This window comes from Mauremys mutica, chromosome 3 (assembly GCF_020497125.1).
Source record: "Mauremys mutica isolate MM-2020 ecotype Southern chromosome 3, ASM2049712v1, whole genome shotgun sequence".
In the NCBI taxonomy this organism is placed as follows: Eukaryota; Metazoa; Chordata; order Testudines; family Geoemydidae; genus Mauremys; species Mauremys mutica.
Window position 1 is genome coordinate 38,102,199 of NC_059074.1, and position 19,346 is coordinate 38,121,544.

Here is a 19,346-nt window from a genome sequence, read left to right on the forward strand (position 1 = left end):
CTCAAAAGTCAAATACACAACAAAAGCCCAACAAAATTCTTCCCCCGGGCTAATTTCTGAGGTTGCAGTTTCTCCACAGCAGGTCTGTGTCAATATCCTGCAAACTTCCCTGCCCTCTATCTTAAGTCCAGCCATGTTCTTTATAGGAGCTCCTACTTCTTCCTAGTCTTTCCATGTGATGAGGAATCAGAGCTGCTTATATACATTAGCTCCCTTTCCCAGCATGCCTTGCTGTGGTAGTCCGCAATTCCCAGACTACAACTCCCAGAATGTCCCAACCCTGGCTAAAACCAGGGTCAAGGTAGTGCTAGACCACGTCTCTGTCTTAAAGGAGCTCTGTTACCCAGAATTTTTAATTAGTTCACTGTTGGTAACATCTTGATGGCACACCACAACACTGTGAGATAATATTTCTGTCACAAGAGGATGATTTTTGCATGGTAACACAAACATCACTGCAGTGACAGCCCGGAAGAGCCTGTGCTCTAGGTAGGAGATTATCCCTGAATGCAGGAGGAACAGGCTGGCCACTTCCACATTTGGATTTCTGTGGGCTCTTCTCTACTGGCTTCACAAAATAAACACCATCATGGTATGATTGCTAGGGATCAGATTCCTCACCCTCGCTGAAAATTGGACTCTTCAGCCTGCCACAGATGTGGGGTAAAAGCTTAAACTGAGGGCTAAAAGAAAGAGAGTGGTTCAAGATAATTAAAATGGTACAGAACTCTAAAGTTTTATCCTGTCATCCTCCATTCCCTCGGTTGTGCCAGTGATGTATCTCTCACAAACTTCTCTGTGCACATTTCTCTATGCCACTCTTTAATCGTGTCATGGTTTTGATCCACAGAGGCATTAAACTGTTGTTATTTCAGTTCTTCCCCAAAACTCAGTTCTTCCACAAGGTCAGGCCCCACTGTGCTAGTTGCTGTACAAACACATTGTGCCAGATATAACAGACACAAGCAATATCTTTCAGATTATTCTATCAATTTTATATATGTTATTTATGGGCCAGGGATTGTATTCTAGCTGCATGGGCATAGGCAGCGAGTTATATGGTGCTCCACCAATATTCAGGAACATGGGCCAAGCTCCACCAATGTTTGGGCTTATATTTTCAGAGCTGTCCTGTCCATGGGATGGACTGGGGCAACCGCCTGGGCCCCATGATTTGTGGGCCCCTGTGCTTCAGGGGGATGCGGAGGCCAAGGCAGCCTGAGGGGGTAGTTGGGGACCTAGCACTGGCAGCAGTGAGCAACCCGGCCCCAGCCCACCCTGATTTGCTCCACTCCACCCTGCCCTGCCACCCCTGGTCTGCCCCCGCCCTGCTCCCACTCCACTTCTCCCCACAAGCCCCTGCCCCGCCTCTTCCCACCCCTGCTTCACTCCCTTCCCGCCCCATTCCACCCCTTCCCTCAAAGCCCCTGCTCCGCCTCTTTCCGGGTTCTACCCCCTTCCCCCGAGCAACGCCGGGAGCCAGTAGGGCGGGCGGGGCTGAGCAGAGCGGGCTGGGGCCAGGTCACTTACTGCTGCCGGTGCCAGGCCCCCTGCTAATGCCCCCAGGCCGCCCTGGACCCGTGTCCCCCTGAAGTGCGGGGCCCTCCAAAGCACAGGGCCCAGAGTGGTTGCCCCGGTCTGTCCTATGGATGGGATGGCTCTGCTTGGATCCATTCTGGGCACCACCAAAAGCTATACAAACCCGGTGCCCATGTGCATGGGGGAAGGTTACCAAATTCACTTCAGAAACTGATTACTGAAATCCTGAGACAGGTAAACAACTCCGGAGAAGTACCAAGCCCTGGGAGGAACTGCATAAACTCATTCAGACTGGGTTCAAGGGGCCCGGGAGACAAAGAAAGGGCTTTGCCATAAAGAGTCAGCATAAACTGATTCATGGGCCTTCATTTTGATTGTAACCAAGAGGGCAAAATCCTGCTGGAAGGGTTTGAAGGACTGGACCCTACCAGGTTTCCCATGTGGAATATGGGTGACACCTAGCATGCCTGTAGATTGCATCTTGTTTTATTATTTGTGTCCTTTATAATTCTTTTATCCTAAAACAAATGTACTGGGCTCCATGAAGGCTGACTGGTCACTCTGTCATTGTCCCTGGGAACAAACAGACTGCAGGTTCTGGACTAAAGTCAGACCTGTTATGATGACAGTGAATTGTAGTAGAGACTGCAAGCCTAAATCCCCTATTTAGAGGGTGAAGGAGAGCAGTGATTGCTGGAGTCCTGAGATCTAAAGGGGTGCCCTGGAGGAGACCACAAAGGAGACAGGGGTACTGTTAACCCGGAACTGTGACACACATAACAAAAGTTTACTTCTAAATAAACAAAACAAATCAAGGAGAGAGCAAGGGAAGTAAAGTGATTTGTCTAAGGTCACGCAGCAGGTGAGTGGCAGAGTTGGGAACAGAACCTAGGTTTCCTGCCTCCCAGCCCTATCCACTAGATCACACTGATAGTAATAGCCATAGTTTATTATTATATATTATTTCCTTCATAGAAATGGCAAAAATCAATTTTGAATATATTGATGGAAAATGCGGTTAAAATTGTAATTTTTTGTGAAAAATTCGTCCCTCTTTTTATCAGTTCTGCTTAATAATAATAATTCAAAACCTTGTAGATGTGACAATTCAGACCATTCAGAATAGTATATTTTAATGAGTGAACGTCAGTGTTGGAAAGTAATAGGTTTTAAGATCAATAGGAACAAATACAATCATCTAGTTTGACCTCCTGCAGGACACATGCCATACAACTTCACCTAATGATTGTTGGATCAAGCTTGATAACTTGTGGTTGAACTGGAGCATATCTTGTAGTAAGAAATCGAGTCTTTATTTAAAAACTCCAAGTGATGGAGAAGCTACCATATCCCTTGGAAATTGGTTCCATATTGCACATACCTAGGTTATTTAGGAGAAAAATTAACTGCTGTACTGGTTCTGACTCTGCATTTAAGCTTGACATGTGAACAATTAAAAAACAGTAGAAACAGTCCACTCTAGCCTCGGGAACAAAGTGCAAATTTCACAGTATGCAGAAGCATATACGTAGCATGTGGAATCTAGAGTTCAAATGTGTTATTAAATCTGAATATGTTTGTGCTGAAATAATGTAGAATTGATTTTTGGAAACATTTCAGAATGTCCTCTGCTTTTAAAGACTGATAGAAATGGGAACATAATACTCCAACTTATAATGACAGTAGACATATTTTTCCTCCTGCCGATTCTACTACACAGTGCCATATTAAGGACAGGATTTTTAAAAATGGGAACAGTTTTGTGCCACAGTTAATTGCTAAGTGTGAGCACAATCTGGCCCAACATCCTTTGCCAGAATAGAACAATTAGAATGTATTGTGATGATGTATTCTTTTGCGTGGTGTGATTAGAGGATGAGCATAATATGAGAGACAGTTCAACATTTGGGGAATGTAGGCACACTTTTAAATGTACCACACTTAGGGACACTTTTTAAAAAATACATGGTGAAATTCAGTGGCAAAACTGCTATTGACTTGAGTTGGGCCAGGATTTCACCTACGATTTTTTAAAGTCTGAGACAGTCAGATGTCTAAATACTAGTGAATTGTTGGGTTTTTTTGGCCAACAATTAAATCTGAGTTTCCATATTTCTTTGATCACATCTGCAAATGGTGGGAACTGCTGATTGACTGAAAATTGATCAGTAAGGGATATTGTATCTTGGTTGAATGGATTTCTGAGGTGCCCAATATAATACAGTATCTCTGCATTGCTATGGGTATTAATCAAAGACTGTATAAGCTTAACTGGATAAATGGTTTGTCCTACATTTCAGAGATGCTGAATTGAAATTCTGTTGGGATTGTAGTTGTATATAGAAAAATTGCCCCCATACTTCTAATTCTCTCAGTTTTAAATGGATTGCTGTACTTAATTGTCTTTATCAAAATTCTCCATATTTCAAGAAAATCATTATTTGTATGTATTTCATGTATTAGTATATAGAACACCTGTTCCCAAAATAGTATCTAGGACTCTGTACATAGAATGAGATAGTGGAGGAGTGAACCCTGAAATACAGTGTTAAATCTCATTTTACATGCAGGTCTCATCGTGGGCTGGGAATGCACTTTTCCAAAATCCAAACAAAAATCTGATCCAAAGTAATTCACATGTTTTAAAAAGCAATTTAGAAAAAGAACAATTCAAATATAGGAATAGGTTATATCTATAAAAACGAGCATACTTTAAAAGGGCTAGTCATTCAAAAGAGCTCGTTATTAAAGACACAATTAGAGCTAGCCAGTTCCCTCAGTCCTTGAAATTCAGAGTTCCTGTGTTTGGGTTTTTGAGTTGAAAGGAGTAGGGCAGATAGTGTTTTGTTTAAATGGAGCATTTAAGCAGTAACCCTTTTTAGAAGGTAGGTTATTTATGGGTACCACACCGCTAAAAGGCTGCATTGTTCTTTTCCTAGTTAGATTTTGTACATAAAATGCATTTCCTTGGATTTATATATAATCTGCACATTCAAAAATAGGTGGGGGCAGAAAAATAAAACCAAAAAATCATTTATGAAGCTCCTCCCTCTCTTTCAGAACCAGGTACCCTATCATTTTGGTGCAGAGTGGAGATAAACTTTTTCTCAGATGTTATTGTCATGACAGTTTTAGTTAACAAATTTATTGTCTTGATCTATTACAATTGAATAAAAGCAGTAAAGAGTCCTGTGGCACCTTATAGACTAACAGACGTTTTGGAGCATGAGCTTTCATGGGTGAATACCCACTTCATCGGATGCATGTCAATTGAATAGGCTCTTTATTTTCTTATCATTCACAGTCTATCAGGATGCCCCAGAGCGACTTCCGCCATGAAGAAAGCAAAGCTGTCTGGAGAACAGATGCTAACAATAAAGCAACGGGCCAGTAATGGTAAAATTTTAATCATTCTCTTTTAAATATTACCTCTTTGCAAGATAAGACACATTGCTATGTGGGCCTTTTTATAAGTCTTAGTGTATATCATGAACGAGATCATTTTAGAAAGCAATGCAAATGACGTCCATGCTATTGAAGCCTGAGCCAGAAATACAGTAGATCAGATTCTGACCTGACTTACACCAGAGAAAATCTGAAAAACTTTATTGACTTTATTGAGGAGATTCTGGATTTACACAGGGGTTGCTGTGTAAATATTTCCAAATATAATAAAATGCTCTGTTTTTTCTGACTTAAGTCTGATGCTCCAAGGTGGGCCAGTGGGTCTCCCATTGCTCAACTGCTCAGAAGAGAAGGGGACCTGATTTTCAGAGGTGCTGAGCACACCCAGCCCCCACTGGTTTCAACTGGAATTGTAGGTGCTCAGCACTTCTGAAAGTCAGATCCAGAGGGCCTTGTGCTAATCATCTTCAGGAAATCCTCTGGCCAATCTGGAGGCCCACATTCCTGGCTGACCAATGGAAAACTATACAAAACTACTTTCTATCTTCCTGCAATTGTGCTCCAGGACAAATACTGGCAAAGCAATATCATAAAGCTGCATTACATCCAACATCCCAGCCATGTTGGAGTTGTATGAAAAGCACTTTCAGCAGTTCATGTACAATCCAAGGGAAAGTACTTTTTAAACTTTAGAGAGACAAGGTGGATAATATCTTTTATTGGACCAACTTTTGTTGGTGAGAGAGTTTGAAAGCTTGTATCTCTCACCAACAGAAGTCTCTCTAATATCCCACCTCGTCTCTCTAATAGCCTGGGACCAACACAGTTGCAACACTTCTTTAAGTTTAGAATTGTATTTAATGAGAGGTGCTTTTTTTTCCTGGACCGTTAATCTCATCCCTTACACATGCGATAAACTGCCATTCAAAATCCAAAAAGCTGCCACCTTTTCCACCTTCAAATCCCTTCTCAAAATTTACCACTTCCTTATTGCTTATGGAATATTGCCATCTTTTAACAGCTAGCCAGGTGACAATTTGTGTTTCTTGCTCCTGACTGGGTAAGAGTTGCACACAGCCTATGATTTTGTTACCCTGTCTCCCTTAATCCCAGTCCAATTGTTTGTCTCATACATCTAATATGTCTTGCCATTTAGACTGTGATCTCATTAGGTCGGGGACTGTCATTTGCTATATGTTTATACAGCTCCCAGTCCCAGATCCTCAATGGTATTTAGGCACCTAACTCCTGTTGATTTCAGTGAGAGTTAGGTACTTAAATATCTTTAAGGCTCTAGGCTCTAGCGCAATGGGGCCCTGACTTGGTTGGCCTGAAAAGCACTACCACAGTATAAAGGAGTCTATAATAAATAATAATCGCTACACGGGACCTCTTCATTTACAAAGCAGTTAAAATATCCCAAATTGGAACTATGAAATTAAGAAGCAGCTTTGATTGGCTCCAAAAGGAATCCCCTGCACTCCTCATTAGCTGGAAGAATAAAGGCTATGACACTTCAAAGGTATGAAGGGGAGGGCTATAGTCAGGAAAAAATGGGAGATTCATCAGAGTTCTTCTAGAACTTGGGAGAAGTGGGGAGCAGTCTTAAAAAAAATCCAGAATTAATTTGTTGTTACAAATGTAATGAATATAGAGTTATCACATTAATAGTCAACTGTATTGGTGTCTGCAAGACACATTAAAGATATGTGTAACCTATTGGTGGCAAAATATCATTAATCAAACATATCAAGAGAAACCCCATCCATCAGAAAGATTGTAATTAAGTGTGTGCCAGGGCATGAGATTGGTTTAAAAATCATGAGATTAAAAAAATCACTTATTTTCTTTTTAGTGTCTTCTGGTTTTTTGAGCCTCTAGGGAGAACTGTCTACCTGCAATTCGTGTATGACCAAGTTCAAAAATCAACCTTTAACACACAAGCAAAAAATGTGCGGCTCCCCGCTGGCTGCCTGGAGGAAGACTCCATGTACCCTCTCCAAACTCTTTAGGTGGAGGCGCTGCCAATCTGTCCTCCTTGTCCCTTACCACAATCACTATCCTGCCTCCTATCTATCCTCCCTGCCCCACTTACATTGTCCCTCCAAGCTCCTCCATTGTCTTCTGTCTTTCATGTGTGTCCTGCTTTTCCCCTCGCGGTCTCCTATCCATCACATTTTCCCTCCTACTTCTTTTTTCCCTGCCCATTCAGGTTCACACCTACCTCTCCTACTCCACTGCCCTACAAGACTCCCTCCTGCACACATACCCCATATTCTTCAGCTGTACTGTACATTCCTCATCACATAGAGAGGCCAGTGTCCCACTCTTGCCTTCTCTATACCCCTATGTCCAGGTTCTCTTCATAGTGCCCCTCGCTGCCTCCTGACGGCAAGGACATCTTTCATAAGGGTCACTCACATTGACTATGGACAGCAATGGCCATCTTTGCTGAGGGCGACTTAAACTTCCTTGCCTCAGAGTAGTCAAGCCAGAAAACTTCCCATGATTTGTCACAGAGTAGTTCCCCCTGTAGCAAACTGAGTGAGCTTTGTCAGATCCAAGGACTGGCTCAGTAATGGAGCTTGTCAATGGAGTTTGCCTGCCAGTTTCTTAATTTTCCCTATCTCATACATATCCCTACCCGTAAAAACTACAGGGGGTAGGAGCATGGGGATGCTGGTGGGCAGCCTCCCTAGATAACTGGAGCACTGTTACTGAGCTAGTCCCTGGGCCTGACAGACTTCCCATGCTTCACCACAGGTGGGATCTCCTAGGTGACAAGCCACAGGAAGGTCATTAGCCCAGGGGACCTCTTGAGTAAAAAGAGAAATGGGAATAGTAGGAATTTGTGTGAGTGCGACATCTTTAACATAAAAACCCCTAAGAAATCAGCACACAAAAGCCTGTGTTGCCTGTATATATCACATACCTGACAAAAACTCACAAAACAAGGAAATAAAAAATTAAGCGATATACTAATGCATACTCTCTACTCCTCCATTCACAGGCATGCACCTTATCACTATTACAACTACCACAGACACAGTTCTCCTGCACCATCTTTACCAAACGACCCCTTCCCATACACCAAACTACTACACCTAGCATCCGCAACCAGTAGTGTTGTGATGGGGGAGTTTTGTGAAGGGGATGTGCAGAAGGGAAGGTTGATGAGTAAACTAGTATGTCAGGCATGGGTGGTTTGGTTAAAGGACAGTTAGAGAAGGTTGTACCGAACAATGTGTATACAGTAGCAACAATATTTAAAAATCTGGCCCTTTTTGCCCCTGTGTGGAGATACAGCTTAGAGAGGTTAGAGAAATATAACTTTACAGTGTGTCCAGTAAAGACATACGTATGTAACCCTTCTGCCCGTCTGAGTTGGCAGCAACAAGGGCCGGGTTCAGTATCTAGGGGTTCCGTTTCAATAACACAATGCAAATCCGGCTCGAGCCCCCACCCAGTGACCTAGGATACCACTCCCTAGATGCCTCTAAGAGGCAATACTTCCCCTCTCGCAAGCACAGAGTCTGAGTATAGCAGGATCCTTTTAATAAAGGAGGGAAACAATGTGGTATTATGTTGGGGAAACACTACAAACAGGATTCATAACACAAACCATGAGCAAAAGTCCCATCCCAGCAAATTGGGCTGTTTACTTTCCCTTTGGTCTCTTGAGTCCAGCACCCAAGAATCACCCAAACTCCCAAAAGTCCAACAACCTAAAAGTCTCTGTCCCTGGTCAGTGCAGCCCCAGAGTTCAAAAGTTTATCTGCAGAGTTTTACCCCCGCAGCCTGGGTGGAAATGTGGGGGAGGGGGTGCTTGGAGTGTTAAGGGGCATCTTAAGTGATCTGAGGCCGACTGCCCTGCCTCTCCGTGGGGTTCTGCTGCAGCCTTCACCACAAGCCGCCCCACTCCACCAGCCATCCCATGAGCTACTCCAGCCATCCCACGAACTGCTCTGCTCTGCCAGCCACTCCGCTCCACCAGCCGTCCCATGAGCCGCTCCAGCCATCCCGCAAACTGCTCAGCTCAGCTCCACTCCACTCCGCTTCCCTTCACTCGCCATCCCATGGGCCACTCCAACCGTCCCACAAACTGCTCCACTCTGCCAGCCACTTAGCAAAATATCTTCAGGCACCCCCGCTAGTTAACACAGCACTCAGTGATCTCAGCAATTTTAGCTCTTTAGTGATTTCAGCTTGTAGTAGGGGACCCCAGTGCTGGTGCACCATTGGCCCAAAGTGAATTCAGCATAGCAGCCTGTAACTAGATTCCTAGTGGAATCAAAATTAGCTCCGCTATTCAACAGTGGAGAGAGGAAGAGGTGCAATTGGTGTTTCAGGCCCTCAAAAGGGGCCCACACCACAGGTACAAATACCTATACCCAGCCTCTCTCAATTCACTGGGTTTTGGAACCCATGACCCTTGTCTAGAGAGTGCTACTTAATTGATGGTGAGTCCCTCTGTCATAAAATAGTTCCACTGGCCTTGATTCACATAATCAGGGTAACAACACTTTATTCTTTCTGCCCCAATAACAGAGAAACTGGGGATCCCACAGCAGCCAAAGTGACCATTTGGGTGGCTGTGGGCTCATGCTAGGTGGGGTGGGTGTGCCTATGCAAACAAGATCAGCCCCTGAAGTTCTTTTGCACAATTTGCCACACTTCACCGCCAGATGTCAGGGTAGAGCTCATCCTGACTCTGCTTACATGTAAAAGGAAGATTCCTGAATTAAAAAGATCTCCATCCCAGCAACTGGAAAAACAAAGAGAAATGTGATGATCAATGTTACATGTACCTGTAGCCATTTAGTCTAATTGCACTTCTCTTCAAGAAAGCTACTGACTATGCAAACTATAATTCCTCTGATGATCATGCAATACAGAAATTCCCTGGTCAACAGGGATTGACATCCATCTAGTTGTGACACTTAGGACCAGATCCTCGGTGTACATTAGCATAACACCACTGAAGCCAATGGAGCTACATGACTTTACATCAGCTGAGGATCTGGTGATCACATAGCAAGCACATAAATACAGAATTAAATAGGACTCAAAAGGGATCTCCTTAGGGCAATTTGAGTCACCAAAGAAGATACAAGACCAATAGTAATTAATACCAAAAACTTAAAAATATAAACCAGCACAATAATTCAGTCTTGGGCTTTCTAGTATCTACTGTCTCAGACAGAAACAGCATGAATGACAAAGACCTATAACTCACATCTACCGATGGATGTAGTTCATTACAAACTTTAATAAAGCATTTCAGTGTTGTGAACAGGAAGGAAGCTAGACCAATATCCATCAGTGAGGTGCCCAGTCCTACTCCTGGTGAAATCAGTGAGTTTTGCTATTAATTTCAATAGGTAAGGAATGGGCTGTAGAGGTAACATTTTCAAAAGCACCTAATTACTTAAGAGTCCAAGTCCCATTTTCAAAAGGCCCAGTTCCTTAAATGTACTTTAGCATCCATCTGCCTCTTTAGGCACCTCAGTACTCCATGTAGGCACCACTGACATTTTCAAAGCCACCACTCAGTTGCTGCCTAACTCTGTTCACATCTAAGTCCCCCTGGCGCAAAGTTTCCACCATTCAGCCTTTGCAAAGCTGCCTAAACCCTGACCTTGCCTCACAACTAATAAGCTGCTCAGAGCCCTAGCTCAACCCAAATCCCCAGAGGCCCAAAAGTGGGTCCTCTAACTAAGCGAGGAAACACCTATCTTGCCAGTGAGGCCCCATCCCTGGACAGAAAAGATGAACACTTATGTTAGAAATATTATTGGAGAGAAGCAGACTCTGCTCTCAGAAATCAATAAAAGCGAACGTATGTACTTTGGTCACACCAGGCACAGAGATGGGAATATCCTCGAGAAAGTTATCATGGAAAGAATGGTGGTGGGTCATCATACAAGGGGATGATCAATGAGGAGACGGATAGATGATGTGTGACAGATCACTAAGAGATCAGTTGAGGATTGCGTGAAGTTAGCGATGGATCAAGAAGACTTCCATAAATTCTGCTATGATGTCACCAGCATTTAGACATGAAAAAATGGACTTTACTTCCTTACTGAACATGCCTACTGGATCAAGCCCTAAAGGGAAGATAGGCAGTGTTAATCCCACTGGGTTAGGTGTCTTAGGTATGTCAGGATTTAGGCAACAGAGTGCATGTCAAGTTGCTGAAATTTAGGTGCCTTGGCAACTTTTATGGTGGAAACATAGCCACCGAGGGAATTTAGGTACCTCCAATGTTAGGCAGCAGCTGAGAAGCGGTTTTGGAATGCCAATGGCGCCTAAATGTTGGACTTAGGCAGTTAGGCACTCTGGTTCATAAGGAGACGTATAAGCACCAACTGGGTTTTCTAAAGTGCCTAACTCCCAACTGAAATTATTGTGAATTAGGCATCTAGGTGCTTTTGAAAATCCCAGCAGGCACCTATCTGTGTCTTTTAAATATCTTTAAAAATCTGGCTCCTAAATGCTTAAGTAACTTTTGAAAGTGAGACTTAGACTCCTGAGTCACCTGAACACTTCTGAATGTGTTACTCTATGTCATTCGGTAATGACCATTAGGTAAAGAACTACGGAGGTAGCAGAGGCTGCAGGTGGTCCAGCTTGACAGTGGTATTTTACAGTTTTTCTGTGTTGTGAAACATTTCCCCTGATTATACGAGCAAGTGATTTTGGGATAATTGTGACTTGAAACTATTGCCTTGTTAGGATATTTTTTCTTTCCTTAAAAGGATAAGAGACATTGCCAGTATTTTTTTAAAAGGTCAAGTGTGGCAATGCAGCATAATTCATTAGTAGAGGTACATTTTTAATAATGCAAAGACCTAATTAGTATATTTAAAGGGTGGTGTTATGTTTTTAATCTCTCCCTAAGCTGTTTCTACCATTCTCATTGGAAAATTACCACAGTTCTTAAAAGAGACATGATGGGAAATACATGGGTTTAACTTTAAATGGGAAGTTTGATGAGACTTAGTGTTTCTGAACTTTTTACTTTCATAAGTTTAATTTCAAATATGAAATGACTCAGTTGCAGAACACAGATTTATAGCTTAATTATTTTAATATCTCCTTTATTTTTATATTGCGTAGGTATAGAAAATGATGAAGAAATTAAGCAGCTAGATGAAGAAATCAAGGAACTAAATGAATCCAATTCCCAGATGGAAGCTGATATGATTAAACTCAGAACTCAGGTAACAGTTTTATGAAGCCATAAATTTAGCTACTTTTTACACGTGATTGATCAAAAGAAATATAGGAGAAAAATTGTATTTGAAAAAATTGTTTTCTTTCACATTTTTGCTCACATTTCATATGTTCTTAATTTACATTTGTAGGCTTATAAAACAGTATCTGTGGTGCTGTTAAGTAGTTATTTCCCACCACAGCAGCCATCAGTTTTAAAAACTGAAAGTCATGGCTAAATAGCCACCTTTGCATTTCCTTCTTATAAGATTTTATACAACCTTTGTATCTGTTAAATTCTCAGACAGCTAAATCATGGCACTGGTAGATGAGAACACAGTAGTGGCCAGGGCATTCTGCTTGCAGAAGGAGTCCACACAGAAGCAGCAATTGCTACACCTGTAATATTGTATAGCACTCCCCGTGGCAACTGCACCAGACCACTGATTGGTTGGAAAGGACTCAGTCCATACCCCAGCTTCATCCTATTTGGGGTCCACAGGAATTGGTCAGAAAATGGAGAACTATACCGTGAACATTTTCATTTCTCTTTTTCATGAAAATCTCTTTTGTTGAGGTTTTTGACCACTTCTGTAGATGGATAGAAAATGGGGTGGGGGTTCATTTGCTTTCCATTGAAATTACATTTTCCAACCAGCTCTCATATCTAGTGCAGTTTATGATGCTTTGTCTCCCCACAGTTTGATATCAATAAGGTGTACTAGATACAGTCCACATTAAGACTTACAGGGTTTTTTGCAAGTGGTTTTTTTTTAAATGCCTTCCATCTGGGCACTCCAGTATTCGTTAGGCCAGATCTCATCCTGTAACCTGCCACAAGTGTTTGGATTTCTGGATGAATACCTAATACATTATGGCCATATAGAAAAATTAAATAAAAAACTGAAACACCCCAGTATTCAAATAATCATACTGCTACTCACAAACATAAAGTTATTCTTGTATGAAAGAACTTGTAGGATCAGGGCTTTTAGGTGGAGACTTGTATCAACACAATGAACACACAATCCCTACACTAATTCTAGCTTTCACTTCTCAAACGGGTTCCACTGTACACTCTTAGGAAACAGAGTAATAGATCAATTTGGGGAGAACCAGTTCATTTGGAGGATTTAGACCACTGCATATTCTTAGGAAATGTTCAAGGGGTCTATTGCACATTTTGATGTGACACAGACTTGGAAAGGGGGTAAAATTGTTGCTGACAAATATTTACTGTCGTTAAAACTATTGACATCTAATGGAGAATCCCAACAAAATCGGACTTCACAATAATTCAGGGGTCACACTCTCAACCTGTTGTGTTCTCCAAAGGAAAATGAGTTTTCTTTTAAAAAAGACAGACCTGCTGGAGCAAATCACTCAGATAGCTTAAGGTTTTTATCAACTCGTTAAGGTCATTAAGACTATCACAGTCCATATGTACTGTATTGGACAATAAAATTTTAACATTAACCTGAACAAAATATATGCTATTATAAAAATACATTGTGTTATGTAGATTTCAAACAAAATTCATTATATCAATTGGGAAATATGTAAAAGAAAATTTATAATATAGAGAGCAGTTTCTGTTCTGTAACTTTACTTAATTTATACACTGAAAATGAAAATGAAAAGTCACTTGATATGAGCCGTAACAATGGTACCAATTACATTTCAGATATCATCTGACGGTAACAGTGTGCTAAATCCTGAGAGGTGCTGATTACCTGGAACTTCACAAAAATCAATGCAGTTTCAGGTGCATGGCATCTCTCAGTGTTTAGCCCAAGAGGAAAAATCTATCAGATAACAGTCCTCAACCACCTAAAGGACCAATCTGATGAGAGACTGTGAAATTTCAACTCCCATTAAAGTCAATAGGAGTTGATGGCTCTCAGCACCTCCTAGGACTGGGCCCTAATTATATTTGATGTCAGAGGTCAATACTCTGACTCCAGTTATTACTTTTCATGTAAAAAAAAAGTAAGGATGAATATTAAACATAATGACTTGGAATATGACTGATCTTAGCTAAGAAGAATTAAAAAAAAACAAAGTTACACGTATGTAGTAGGACTGGAGAAATAGATCGAGAACTGTTCATCCCAAAGAAATGTTCCCCTGTAATATTGACAATGTGTATCTCAGCTTGGATTATCTGCTGCATAAATATCAGTAGTCAAAGTCAAACCTACTTGACAGCTAGTCTTATGTGTGCACCAAGCTCTTAAGAAAAGATTTGCTTTTATCAATTAATATTACAGATCAAATTATCAAAAATCCACAATGATAGACTTGAGGCATCTAACTATCTGATTGTGACAGCAAACCTGTTAAAACATACTGACCTCATCTGATGGTCACGTAAAAATCTTCTCTCCTTCAGACCTCCATACTGTTTGTGCTGACAAATGAGATAGTTCACATCGAAATACTATCATTTTTTCCTATAATATATTATACCTGCAGTTAATTGTGGATGTCAAATTAGAACCAAGTGACTGTTTCTTTGAGAATTTGGCTCTACGTGCTCTTTTCTGCTTTTTGGGCTTCACTTTCTACCCTCTTGCCAATGTACATCTTACCCTACACACACACACACACACTTTACACTTGGTAAGAGATGAGTTGTCCTATGTCATGGAATTTAAATAGCCATGTACACTGGTCATGCTTTAAAAGTTTCTTCATTTTAGAAAGATTCTACAGGTTTGAACAGTATACTTAAAATGGGGAATACTGTTGGAAATGCTAATCTCTCTCCAAATGGAATACATCTTGTAAGTGTGACCACTGTATTTATATCACTCTCACATCCAGTAAGTTACTTATATAGACCACTTCATGTTTATGCAACACACAGTTTCTTTTCCTAAATTTCAACCCATTTGAAACAGTAATCAAATGTCATAAGTTCTGTCGTTAAGTCCTTTACATCTTAGAGAATATTTATAAAGGCCACACAACAACAAATATATTGCTAATAAAATACAGCAAACTTCATTTTGTTTGTCATTAAACACAAACATTGAAAGCTGTTAGTAACATAAGGCAAAACATAAAAATATAGAAAAGAATAGTACTAAGACACACTTATCTGATTATTTTGCTGTACCTATTGTGCAACAATGTGTAACTCTTTAGCTTTCACTGGCAGTTCTGTGAGAATATTCATTGGGCAGTATAGGTTGAATGCAAATATAATTCCAAAGAGCCAAATGGTGACAGCAAAGAATTGTGCACACTTAATTAATATGGCATATACTACAAAAATATGATAAATGTATCATCTATTCACACTAGCCCTGATCCTGCAACCTCATGGATCCAGGTGGATTCTTATACCCATATAGTGCCTCCATTGATTTTAGCTGGAGTCCAGGCACATATAAGAGTCTGCCCACATGAATCAGCTTGCAAGTTTGAGGCCCTTATAAGTGCCTTTAAATACAAAAGGATATTTATTTTAAAAAAAAATATTAAATTGATACAAAGCCCGTACAATCAAATGTAAGGTAAATCAGTACTTCCACCATAAAAAAAGACAAGCCGTTAAAATAAAGTCATATAATTTGCAGTTGTACATAGCAGAAAAACCTCTTAAAATGATAAAAAAATTATAAACAAGTGAAACCTTTTTATTTAAACAAAAAGGCCCTTTTTTGTTCTGATATTACTGTTATCACTCACTTCAAGAACGCATGCTTTATAACGGCTTGCCTTATATTACATTGTACACAAATTTGTCCATTTTAGATTACCACAATGGAGAGCAACTTGAAGACGATAGAAGAGGAGAACAAAGTAATTGAACAGCAAAATGAGTCTCTTCTTCATGAACTGGCCAATTTAAGCCAGTCTTTAATTCATAGTCTAGCTAATATCCAGCTGCCACATATGGTAAGTGATTGAGAGCACAAGTTAAGGAATTTGGCGATCTTCAGTTCACCTCATACAGTAGATGTCGTTTTTATGTTTATGGTTCCTCAACCAGTTGGATATTTGTGGTAACAACACTGAAACCATAAAGATAAATTTAACTGCTAACAAAGGCACAGTGGGCCTGTTCCAGTGTATCCTGTAAAATTAAGATCTAAATAGGCATTTTAAATGTTATAAAAAATGGTGGCAATATGATATGATAGTATGTTATGCTTAAATGAATATACAATCAAGAAAATAAAAGTTGTATATGAACTACTATTTAATATCTCGTAGGAACCAATCAATGAACAAAATTTTGATGCTTACGTGACCACTTTGACGGACATGTATACAAATCAAGATCGTTATCAGAGTCCAGAAAATAAAGCCCTACTGGAAAATATAAAGCAGGCTGTGAGAGGAATTCAGGTCTGAACAGCTGCTATAGTGGTGAAAGTCTTGCTTAAAAAAAGGATGCCTCTTGTTTTTTGCTGCTGTAATTTACCAGAAAGTGTTATATATTTATTTCTGTTTGAAACAGTGTTATGCTTACAAGACTTCATAATGATTTTATGTCTTGCTTTAAAGATAGTAACTGCAGAATAGTTTTTTGAATACATTCACATTTTGTACGTTTTCATATAAGCTGACATAGTGTGATATGCCATGTAATGTTTATAGCTGCTAATGTATGCACATTTTTGGGGTATATATATTTCTGAAGAGGTAAGCTGATCGAAATAAATAGAGTGTAAATTCTTTTTAATGCTTTAGTGATTAAATGTTTTAGTATTTTGAACTGAAATGGACAAAAAAAACAGCTTTGAATGACAATGTTGCGGTCTGCAGCCACTTTTTAAACACTTTATCATTTTGCCTCATGTTGGAGGATTTTATGGGATTTAAGAAATACATTTTGTGTGCATATTGTTTCATAGCAAGAATTGGTTGCAAAAATGCTTTATTTTTGAACAATGCTTGAAAATATTATGTGACTTTTGTTTTCAGAGGATGGTGTGTGGTGGGGGCAATAAAATGAGGTTTTTTGAAATCCAAGAAAATGGCATGGATTAGATGTAAGATACAAAATGGGTAATTTATTGTAAGACAACATCAAGCCATGGAAACTTGACAGAAGATTCAAAGCAGCTTAAACAGCACTTTTAAATTAACTTCTAAGCATTACATGGTATGAATATGGGAACTTCCATTATGAAAGGAACTATATCAGAGGTGGACAACCTGAAGATTTCAGCTTTTATTTTCAAATAAACTTTGGCACCAACATTCTCGTATCTCTCCTGGACTGCTTAGTGCCCCTCTGAACTATGTCTTATAACAATGTAGTCCATCTTTCAGAAACTCTGTATTTTCAATTTAAGATGAAAGACAATATTTTAAAACTAATATTGCCTTTTTACCTCTTTAATTTTGGGATAAAGACAAATGATTTGTGTCTACTGTAGTTACTGAACTGGATTCACTGCTAGCTTTAGGAGGAATGCAGCTCAGTAAAGATTTTTTTCTTTTTGCTTTGCCAAGCATTTGATCCCATTTTTCATATTTTAATAGTTATGTTCTGCATTTTGTTGGAGAACAATCATTCCTGCAGCATTCATGTATGCTTTATATTTGTTCTACTATTATCTATTGCAAAAATGAATGCAATCAAATTTTAATGTAACTAAATATACTTCAGCACTTTTTTTGCTTTAAACTGGATCATTTTAAGATAAAACTTATTTGTACCTTCAAGATTTGATTGTTTTCTTCAAAATGACTGCACTATATGTATGCATAAGACCACTTTTTATTACGACATTTTTTTTCCTTTTTAAGTAGTAATTTTGATGTGTTGTGTTTTACAGATGTTGAATTTATTTAAAATTGATAGCATATCTTTTCCTTCCATGTCTTGATGTTATGCAGAAAGTACAAAAGTACTTTAAAATTTTGTTATGAAAAAGATGGGTTTTGTAAAAAATAAAATATTTTTAGCAGAACAGGACTTACAGGGTCATTGTCCCCACAATGTGCCAGTTGACTATTTGCACTTACCTTGCCCTATATATCCATACGGAGGTGTGCAATTTCTTGTGTCATTAGCCTTGTGACACTAAACCTGAACAAATTATAGTGGAAGCCATTATGGCCAATCCAGTAATATTGCTAAGGGAGACTACAGGGATCTCACAACAAATATTCTGATACAATATTCAACCTCGGTATATATATATATGTATAAATATATGTATATCCCAGCGGCACTTTATACTATTCACTGTACAAAAGCTTACAGTTTTCCATGAGGACTTTAATAACTAGCTGGGAAAAGATTATGTAATTACTTTGGGGGCTCTGCAGTCTTATCTGTACAGTGCCCTTTTTCTGTTGTGCTATTAGTTGTAGCTGCCATGCTCAGAATTGCCTTTTTGAGAGCTGAAGCAAGGTGCTTGTTGTTCACCTTCTGCCATATATATTGTACTTTTGCCCTAGCCTCCTTTTAGGGCTTTCATTGTTCATAATGGCATATGCATTTTTCCACTGCATTGTGTCTGCAGCTTCTTTGCCAATATAGTAATGCTTTCAGTAGAGTAATAGATAGTATCAGTTTTGGATTCTTATTGTTATCACCTATGTACAATGGAAAGGGATTTTAAGCACAAATCTGCTGCTCATCTAATGTTGGTACATAATATCAAATCAGAAGTTATCTGTGACTATTATATAGGGATCACAAAAGTGTCACATATTAGAATGCTGACCTTTCATATGAAATTATTGTGAGTCAGAGTTTATTTATTATAACTTATTGTTCATATTCATTTCTAAGTTAATTTAAGTAATCATTTATTAAGACAGAATTTTGTATAAACTATTTATTGTGCTCTCTGTGGAACTGAAGTTTGATTTATTTTTGTACTACACGGCATGGATTTGTTGACATTTTAATTTTGCTATAAATGTGTGGAATCACAAGTTGCTGTGATACTTCATTTTTAAATTGTGAACTTTGTACAAATTTTGTCATGCTGGATGTTAACACATCTTACTCTAAATAAATAAAAAAAATGTGTTGCCACACTTGTAGCACAGTGGTTCTATGATCAATGATAACATTTTCACTTTACCAAATGTACTAGAAGCCATGGTGAATAAATAATCAGCTACTATTTTTAGTGATGAACTTTGGCCCTTTATTCCTTAAATTCTCCATGCAGGATTTTCAGCTGCTCCTTTTAATTAATCATGCA

General features: G+C 39.5%; 1 protein-coding gene across 2 annotated transcripts in view; it reads left to right on the forward strand.

The window, feature by feature from the left end:
• MYT1L (myelin transcription factor 1 like) overlaps nucleotides 1-19,081 on the forward strand; it is a 367,912-nt gene extending 348,831 nt beyond the window's left edge. For both annotated transcript variants that reach the window (XM_045010646.1, XM_045010645.1), the window contains 4 exons: nucleotides 4,844-4,935; nucleotides 12,067-12,170; nucleotides 15,925-16,068; nucleotides 16,387-19,081. In XM_045010646.1, the coding sequence (XP_044866581.1) occupies nucleotides 4,844-4,935; nucleotides 12,067-12,170; nucleotides 15,925-16,068; nucleotides 16,387-16,527 (481 nt within the window). In that variant the 3' untranslated portion in view covers nucleotides 16,528-19,081. The remainder of the gene's footprint in view (nucleotides 1-4,843; nucleotides 4,936-12,066; nucleotides 12,171-15,924; nucleotides 16,069-16,386) is intronic.
• Nucleotides 19,082-19,346: the final 265 nt, after the last annotated feature.